Genomic DNA, 9906 nt, shown 5'->3' on the forward strand with positions numbered 1-9906 from the left:
CGCATCCATCCTTACAATAGCGAGGTTAAGGCTGAAGTTTTAAATGTGAAAACGTGTACATCAGACATTCAGCACCAAAGCCTTCTTGTAAGCCTAGAAGTTTGACAATGGCAGGCCTCGGAGTCGCTCACTTTTCTCACTTGTACTCACTTTTCTGAAGTATCCTCACTTTTCTCACTTTTCAGGTCATTTTCTCACTTTTCTCACTTTTTTGGTCATTTCTACGTGCTTAAAAATTAGGAAGATGTGGGACCAATCAAAAATAGTTTTAAAGCCAGACGATCTGCCGAATTATCGAACTATCGGACTAGATTTTTATGGAAAAAAATACTCCGCCCGAGCGGGACTCAAAATCGCAACTGCCGCTCAGTGTTGTTAAGTTATCGTCTGTATTTATACGTAACTAGGTAGTCAGTAAGGCTGTGTACACACTAGGCGTTTTTAAACGCGCGTTTTAAAGAACCAAGAGTTCTACATAGGCGTACACACTCAAACGCGCGCTTTTGGCCAAGCGCGCGTCAAACGCGCGTTGATAGATTTTTGTTAAAACGCGCGTTTTGCGGGCGTCAGCCGAGCGCTTTGAGATATATGTGCTGCCATGTTACTGTACATTCGATCGCGCGTTTTCGGGTAGAGTGGACGTACGTTGGCCGAAATGGAGAACGATCATTTCGATACTGATCTATTTATTGATGAAATCTAAAAGAGACCAACCATTGTCAAATGATTTTATAGATATTTTAAAAGAATTAAAAAACTTGGGTTCATTTTGTCTTAGTTTTGGATACAACGTCGCGAACATTCCATGTGTCAGTCTATCTCGTAATATTGGGTGCACCCAAAATTCTCTTTGCCTCTGCCATCGTCTTTTATAGCGACGATGGAGGAGGGGCACACAAGCAATTACTTTCACGTCCATTTCCAAGCTGAGCCAGTGCGTACGCTCTATTAACGCTCGTCGAAAGCCGAGCTAACGCGCGTTTAAAAACGCCTAGTGTGTACACAGCCTTAATTAAAACAAAAAATAATAATTAAATTTAAAAATATTTAACTTAAATTTAAAATTAAATTAAAATTTTAAAACTGTTCTTTATATCGAAACAAAAACCGAAACCGTAGCTAAAATTAAAAATAAAATCAAAATTAATTAATGTAAATTAAAATTGAAGTCAAATCAATTGAAACATATTATTTGGGAAGGTGCGGATAAAGTACTTGTCGATCTTGATTAATTTGGTTAGGTCTATATTTCATGCAGGCAGAGTTGAGAGTCTATTTATAGCACTTATTTGTAAAGGGTTAGTTTCGGTTTCGGCGGTGAGGGAACATCTGCAGGAAAAAGTTCCTCGTTATTTATGAAATCATTAATAAAATATTATTTTACTTATTCTATTTGAAATCTGTTTATTTCGGATTTATTAATTTATTTTTAAATCAATCTCGAAGCATTTTAAAAAATAAACAGTTTCCGATCGTGCTCATAAAAGTTTCGTTTTCTGCTTATTATCGTTTGATTTTGTTCGTAATAAGAGTTGTTAATTTTATTTCAAATTAATATAATAATCACATTACAAAAATGGAAAATTTATATACAAATAAAATTTTGAAATACGTTAAACTATTCAATTGTAAATATAGTTTGTGTAGATCTAAATAATTTACATTTAATGTTAATTTTTGACAAATTATATATATTTAAATGATCAAATAGAATTGGTAAAACATGCAAAAAGTAATTTTCTAAGTATTGCTTTATTTTATTGGTAATTTTTTTATTCTGTTCTATTTTTAACACGTGCAGAGAAGTGACCGATCACGTGGTCAACACGTGTTTACTCTCTTTCGATTGTGATCGACCAATAAAAATCTCTAGCGGAATGATACCGACAAACTGTTGGTTTATAGCAGGTTCCAAGTTAGAATATAGATGTAATGGTTTGAATCCACTCAATATGACGCTACCAAAGTGCAAATTCCGAACTGATTGGTTGAAACAAAAGGACAAGGCAGATTGTACAGTAGGATTATGGGCAACTGTACGTTCAGACACTGATGTATTTTGCAAAGTATGTAATTGCATAATACAAGTAAAAAAAGGTTTCCAAGCACTTTTTGATCATGGAGGTACTGTCAAACACAGACAAAAATTTACCTGTGCTTATGGTCCAAGACAGTTACACCTGACATTGGTTGCACCAGGTGATAGTTTTGCAGGCCCATCAAAAAATGCTGAAATTCCAAGTAATACTGATAATGGGACTGGAGAAGGATTGGCAACTGTGAGTTTATATAATCCAAGAGATGTTGCATACCATGCAGAACTGATATGGGCCATGAAAACAATATGTAGTAATTTCTCATTTGCTGCTTCTAATAATATGGTTCCAACACTACAAGCAATGCTTCCAAAAACTAAACTTCCTGAAGGAATATCAATGAGTGAGAAGAAATTGCGCTATTTAATAACTGAAGCATTGGCTCCCTACTTCCAAAAAAAAAATGCTAGAAGAAATCCACTCTTCATTTTTTACAGTTACTTATTATGAAACCATCAATGTGGAAAGTAAGAAAGAGTTACAGATAATGATTAGATTTTGGTCTGAGCAAAAAGAACAAGTTGTCTGCAGACACCTAAATACATGCTTTCTTGGACGGGCAGATGCAGAAACATTGCATACATACATTATCAAAGCTATCGATGATGCCAACCTGTCACTACACAAACTTTTGATGATAGGATCAGATGGTCCTAATGTTAATCAAAAAGTGTTACGACTTTTTAAGGAAGATATACTGGGAATTCGCAAGAAAAGTAGTTTACAGAAACAGAAAAAAAGAGCAGAAGAGGAAGCACAGAAAAATTTTGAAGAACATCAAAAGAGAGCTATTCATGTCAAGGAAAAGATTATGGCACTGCAGCAGAGTTTAAAACAGAAAAAAGTAGAAGTGAAATACACGAGACAGGCCAGGTTTTGTTAGAAGCAGCAAACAAAAAACTGGAGAAGGCCATTAATAGCAAGAATATGAATGAAATACGGGCAGCACATGTCATGCTTGCTAGTGTTAAAAGTGTTCAAAAGCAAGAGGAAGCAAAAAAGAAGGAAGTTGAAAACATTCAGAAAAATCTTAATAAAAGAACATCATCTTTCTTGACTGATTATTTACAGAAGAAGCCAAAGACTTATTAAGTATTCATGGTTTACTGGAAATATTACAGTATATACAAAAAGTTTTAAAATGTATTTAACCATAACAATAAAAATAAAAAACTTTTACTGCTATTTTGCTGAGTTTTCTTTCCATGTTTTCACTTTGTTTTGTCACTACAGGTAGCTCTCAGTTTACACCGCAGTTCCATTCCTACAAAATCCGGCACAAATGAAATCAGCGTAAAATGAACCCATATTTACAGTGAGGTATAGTGTTAGGATCTACATAAGTGAAAAATAAGCAAATAATTTTGTTTATTAATACAATATAATGCAAAATACATATAAGTTTAATTTTTAAAACGTATTTTATCATAAAATAAAGTGAAATGTTTTTATTAAAAAATTTTAGTTTCGGATCTCGTACATTTTTTGGAAAGAAGTATTCATCTTTAATAACCTTTCCTACACTCGATGATTAAAAAATTAGCTCACAAGAATAATTTAAGAATAATTTATCATTGTAATCCTACGATTTATAGAATTCTACAAAATGATAAGAAGAAAGGAAACCGTAACAATAGTACAGGAGTGTATTCTATTCCTTTAAGTGACCACTGTTTTAATTCAGATCTCGTTTACGTTGGTGCCACTATGAGACTTTTAAAACAGAGGCTTAAAGACCATCTTTAATTGTTTACATTTTTGTTTTCTTTCATTGAGAATTTCGGAATATGGTCGAATATGATGCTCCTTTTTACATTTGCACTTCTCTCCCAATCATTGTCTAACTCACAAAGTTCATCCATCAAACTTTCCATTGTTGAAAGGATACATTAACCCGACATAGAGCTACAGACAAGCGGAGACACTGATTGGTCGACCACTGGTTGCCGTAGCCCATATATAAGGTCAGTTTGAGCAGGAAAATTGAAGGTGGCTAAGAAGAGATAGATATCGTCTGGCCAATGAAAAGTAGATTTGTCTCACTAATGATGATTTGTGATCGCTGGAAGTGCTACTGCGTCGTAAAGTGTTTTCCTGAACGATCTGATACGGGATACATTCATTGGCACTATTGATTCAGACACCATTTGTTGGACTATTAAGTTTAATAACTTGACTCGTGGGTACCTAAATGTTTAGTATTTTAATATTAATTTAATGCAAATGTATGCATACCCAATAATATTAAACAGAAAATCTTTTGTAACTAATATACAATGTTGCGGCTCGGTAAATACGTCGACACTGAAATGAAAATCAGTCTAGCATAGGGAAAATTGGGGAATTACACCGCGAAATGGTGAATTGCGCAGCGGAGTTATTGTGAATCGACATAAATTGAGCCAGCATAAACCGAGGGCTACTTGTATTGCACTCACTTTTTACTCACTTATTCTGTATTTCAACTCACTTTTCTCACTTTTTCAAAGGGGAAATGGCACTCCCGGGCCTGCAATGGGGTTTGGAATGTCGAGCATGATTCCACTGGCTATCCAAATACCATTGTCAAACTTCTAGGCTTACAGGAAAGTGAATGTCCAACATACATGTTTTTGCATTTAAAACTTCGGCCTCAACCTTGCTATTGCTTCAGCATTCTATACTGTAGCTAGGTTCGCACCAAGATAATTTTGCATCCCAAGCAGATTCCATGTATGATGTCCCCTGAGGTTTTTTTATACTTACAAACTTTCTAATTACAAGTAAGACCAGTTACATCATTGCAATTCCGGGCTGCAATTTTTAAACATATTTTAATTAATTGGGTCTTCAGTTCCTAAGCTTATATCTGGTGTCAATTTTCATCTATCTAACTCCATTCTCAAGATTAAGAAAGAACAGGTAGACAGTGGGAACTATAGGTCTCCAATTTGAAAATTGCAGCCTTATAAGTATTTCTTCAAAGTATTAGTAATTTCATAACTTCAATATTTCTATTTGTATTAACTCAGATATATGACATAAAAAAGAAACACACAAAAATGGTTACAAACAAAAATTATTGATTTTTGACTGTAATTTTAATTTAATCAGTTAAATTCACATATTTTTTCTTCTTGATTTTAAATCTGCAAAAGCTTTTATTCTTTCATTAATGTCTATTTTCTGAGCAACATCATTTTCAATAGATAATAAGGCTAAATTTTGTTTGTTTATTAAGTTACATCAACGTAACACTTGGGCAATCCGACTAGGGAGGATGTCTTCTAGGAGGTTTTTTAAGGGTAATTGACCCCTATTTATGTGTTACAGATGTGAAGAAAACCCAGAAACTCCATGTGGCCAGCCCATCCTGGCAAGGCATGAACCCATGACTGAACTCCCAGTGTTCAGGGAATGGAGCCACTTGGCCATGGTGGGCCAACAAGGCTAAAGAATTTAATCTCTGTCTCCCCATTGTCAATCACAAATGTGTTTTGATAACTTAATTTTCTGAAACATCTTTCAGCTAATACTATCATTACAGGGATTGTCAGCAGAATTCTCAATACAACACCTTGTATTTGAAACTATATTCTGTAAATTGCTTACTTTTAAAAATTGTAGTTTGTAATAGCAAATTGAAATTTTCTAGAAGTAAACTGTTCAGAGATTTAATTTCTACAAAGAATTTGTTCTTTGAAGAATTAAAATCTTTAAACAATGTCTCTACTATTTTCATCATTAAGAACTGAATGCAAATCCATACAATGTTTTTTTAATTTGTTTAAATTGTCTATTTTAGTTAAATTAAAAAGAAAATCCAATTTTGTTCAAGTTTTTATTTGTTCAAATCTTTGTTCAAGCAATATTGTGTCTAAAATAATATTGACTATCATTGTTCTAAACTTTGTTTTCTCACTATATCTCTAACTGCAATACTATAATACACCAAAGTACTCAGAAACCTTTATAATGCAATCTATTTTGTTAACATACCAAACATTTTCGGTCAAATTAACTGACCTTCAGGATCGAACCAAAAAATTTAAAATTTTGACCGAAAATGTTTAATACATTAACAAAATAGACTGCATTATGAAGGTTTCTGAGTACTTAGTTTTCTCTTCAGTAACAACAATGGTGTCTTTAGTTTTGTAATTAAATAATTTCTTTTTTATGAATTATTTTTTTCCTTGCAAATATTGGCACAATTCCTAAAAGTTTTGCTAATTCTTCAGCTTGAATCAAAGCATTTTCAAATACTTGCATACTGTATTGACTATGGCAGTGGTTCCAATTAGTTTTTTCTGTGTACCACTTCAAGAAAGAGCTCAAACTCGCGTACCTCTTATAGTAGAAATTCATATTAATCCATACTAATACAATATTATAAATTTGAAGGTAATTCTGTCTGTCTGTTACCTTTTCACATCTAAACCACTGAACAGGTTTTAATAAGATTTGGCACAGAGATAGCTTACATGTTGGAGATGGACATGGGCTACATTTTACTGTGAGAAAATATATTACTCCCACAAGAAAATTCGATATAATGTGGGCGAAGCTGAGGGTAGACAGCTAGTGATAAATAGAATAAGTTTTTTTTACATTTATTACCTTTAAAATACAATTCTAATAATAATGAAAATAACATAAGGTTATTTAATTTTAATGTGACAAATATGCATGATTTTCTTTGCACAATTTTGTAAAATCCAGTTGCTTTTTGGTCAGCTTTAATCTCAAGTCATCTTTGAGTTGAAGTCAGAGATATTTAGTTTTCATGTTTGTCATCGCTGAAAATCCGCTCTTGCAGAGGTATGTTGTGCAAAATGGTAGTAAATATTTTATTGCCGCTTTGTTGACATGATAATGATGATAATTGTACAATTAACACAAATTGTGTTAATTGTACAATTTTTGTTTCTTGCAATTTTTTTTTAATTTAGGTATTGTCACAAATGCATTTTTTTGATGAAATTTCAAGAATATTTTTAGTTATAATTAAACGAATTTGTGCATTCGACATCATGTTGTAAATTGCCAAATTTTTGATGGTCCACCCATTATTTTTTTGATTGCTTCATCTCATGCATTTAAATTTTAAATTGACCGATTTTAGATTGTTGCACGTACCCCTTTATGCAATTTCACGTACCCCATTGGGTACGTGTACCACTAATTGGGAACCATTGGATTATGGTATTCTGTACATGATTTTAATAAAATAAGCCAGTAAGACAAAGGAGAAAGACAGATAGAAAGCAGAACATTATAGAAACTTATACAAAGTATAAAATTAAAATATATACAGTGGTGCCTCGTATAACGTACTCTGCAAACAACGGACTTTCTGTTTGGCTGTTACATGACTCGGGCAACGGACTGGCTGCGAACAAGTACGAATGATGTTTCCACTCTTTTGCTGTTGCCAATGACAATGTCTGCTATTTTTATGATATATTAGTATTATTAGAATATGTTATTAGTATATCTGAAGTACAGAGTTCCCGTTGGGATTCCTCTTGCTCCCTTGTTTATTACGTACATCACCTCGGTGCAGGGTATTTACATTTATTCAAATGTTGTGCAAATTATGGCTCCTAAAAAAACAGAAAGGTGATTTCAATTGAAACAAAGCAAGAAATCATCAGAAGGAGTGAAAGTTGACAAAAACTTCCTTGTCAAATGGGGAGAGGTTCAACAGTTTACCAACACTCATTATCCAAACACAGCTGAGGCCAACAGGATCAATGATCTCTACAATGACACCCTTGCCCGTCATTCCTGACAGGTGTTGAAGAAGAGAGAGAAACAAACCACCTTGGACATGTTTTTCAAGAAGCCAGCTGCCAAAATACAAAGGATGGAACAAGAGGAGTTGATCCTGCAAGCTCCAGTAGCCTCTCCTGAATCTGACTTCGATTAAAAAACAATAAAAAGAGACCCGCTGCAATGTGTAAAAAGTCTGTATCTGTGTGAAGAAAGTGTTTCTCCATCTCCTCTTCACATCATCTGACTACCTGGCATAATTGGTGACTGCTCCATTTTTATTTTTTTTATGGTACAGTATCGTTATTTTATGCTACGGAATGAATTATAAGTTTTAACAGGTATTTTTATGGGAAAATGCATTTCATATAACAGACTTTTCACTTAATGGACTTGCACCTGGAACGGATTAAGTACGTTATTCGAGGCATCACTGTATAAATATAGCAGGTGATTGTCACAGATATTTCTGTATATGCTTTAAGAATGATGGTAAATTATTTTATGTTCCTTCAATATTTGCATCTTTTTGGAGCAGAAAGAAGAATAGCAATGCTTTAAATGCCAGCCTTAGTTTTGGTGCCCCAAGCAAGTACCCGATCAGCCTGCTCTTTAATCTGGCATTGGCTGTGTAGCATGATGAACACAGGTTAATCTGGCCAGTTCATTTATTTTTGTTATTGTTGGATGGAGTGCCTTTCTTTGATTCTCTTCCATGGTGTTAGTAATGGAGGTTGGTGGCTGAAACAGAGGAGTCAATACCTGTCACAACAACTGGGCCATGTTCAAATGAACATATAACATGCCCTCTGAGACGGAGTGAAATTAAAAGATTTGAAATTCTGTTTAAAAAACCCCTCGATGTGGGTTCCTGTCCGTGGTGAGGGGACCTCCCAGAGATGGTTTAGAAACTCCTCTTTACTATCCCTGGGATCTGAACGCCCACCCACGTGTTTGCCGTGCGTGGTATCCCATATGCCGGAAAGGGGGATCCTGGTAGTTGAGGGGCAACACATCGTCCCCAACACACTACTTTGGCCCCTGCTTCGGATAAACGGGAGGCTCAAATCAGGCTCCGTTTGAGTCAATCGGCTGGTCGTTGAGTCATTCTTGACCTCGGCTTGGAGTCAACTGATCGATGCAGACCGGGTGGACACGTCAGACAAGATGTGCTCTCCTTGACTGCATTGTGAGGGTATAGCTCCTGGGAAACCCTGGTGTGACGGTCTATGGGACTCTCCCATGTGATGGCATCCCCTTGTTGGGCCCCGTGGTGGGTGGGGTCACTAGGAGCTGAATAATTATTTCTAAATATGGATTCATTAAAGAACAAACAAACAAGTACTAATGCTTCATCAAAGCAGGTTAGTTCCAACCAACCATCATATCTCATCGTGCATGCCACAGGAGAAACTCCTTTATCTAAACGTTCCCAGTTTTTGATTCAAAAACTCTTTGAATCGACCATTGGGCATCTTAAAAAAATCCAAAAGTTAAGGTCAGGAGATCTGCTAGTAGAAGCAGCCTCCCCTCAACAGTCAGAAAAACTATTAAAAATGAAATCTCTAGGAGACATACAAGTCACCATCGCACCACACACAAGTATGAACTCATCACGTGGTGTGATATCTGAAATCGATTTGATGTCTGAGGACGAATCCGATATTCAGATAGGCCTCTCAGACCAAGGTGTCACTGCTGTTCGACGAATTTCAATCCGTCGAGATGGCAAGTTGATACCAACTAAACACCTTATCCTCACCTTTGGAAAACCGTCATTGCCATCTTTTGTTACTGCAGGCTATTTGCGCTGTTCACTTCGCCCATATATTCCAAACCCGCTGCGTGGCTTTAAATGCCAGCGGTTTGGACATTCACAAACATCCTGCCGAGGTAAAAGCTTATGTGCACAGTGTGCAATTGAAGGACACCAGAGTACTGAGTGCACCAGTACTCCACGCTGTGTAAACTGCAACGATGCCCATCCTGCCTACTCTCGGAAATGCTCTGCATGGCAGAGAGAGAAAGAGATTCAGCGGGTTAAAACTGTAAACAA

At 35.4% G+C, this 9906-nt stretch overlaps 2 protein-coding genes and 1 pseudogene across 2 annotated transcripts in view; 2 read left to right on the plus strand and 1 right to left on the minus strand.

Annotated features, from left to right (window-relative positions):
- The window catches only part of LOC111624618 (zinc finger protein Helios-like), a 44790-nt gene that overhangs the window by 13834 nt on the left and 21050 nt on the right, over positions 1 to 9906 (plus strand). The window lies entirely within an intron of this gene.
- LOC111624619 lies at positions 798 to 4931 on the plus strand (annotated as a pseudogene).
- Positions 8463 to 9906, minus strand: part of LOC111624601 — a 9163-nt gene continuing 7719 nt past the window's right edge. The window contains exon 2 of the mRNA XM_023367493.1: positions 8463 to 8612. Coding sequence (XP_023223261.1) covers positions 8463 to 8612 — 150 coding nt within the window. The remainder of the gene's footprint in view (positions 8613 to 9906) is intronic.

This window comes from Centruroides sculpturatus, unplaced genomic scaffold (assembly GCF_000671375.1).
Source record: "Centruroides sculpturatus isolate CEXI.00-Female unplaced genomic scaffold, Cexi_2.0 scaffold56, whole genome shotgun sequence".
In the NCBI taxonomy this organism is placed as follows: domain Eukaryota; kingdom Metazoa; phylum Arthropoda; class Arachnida; order Scorpiones; family Buthidae; genus Centruroides; species Centruroides sculpturatus.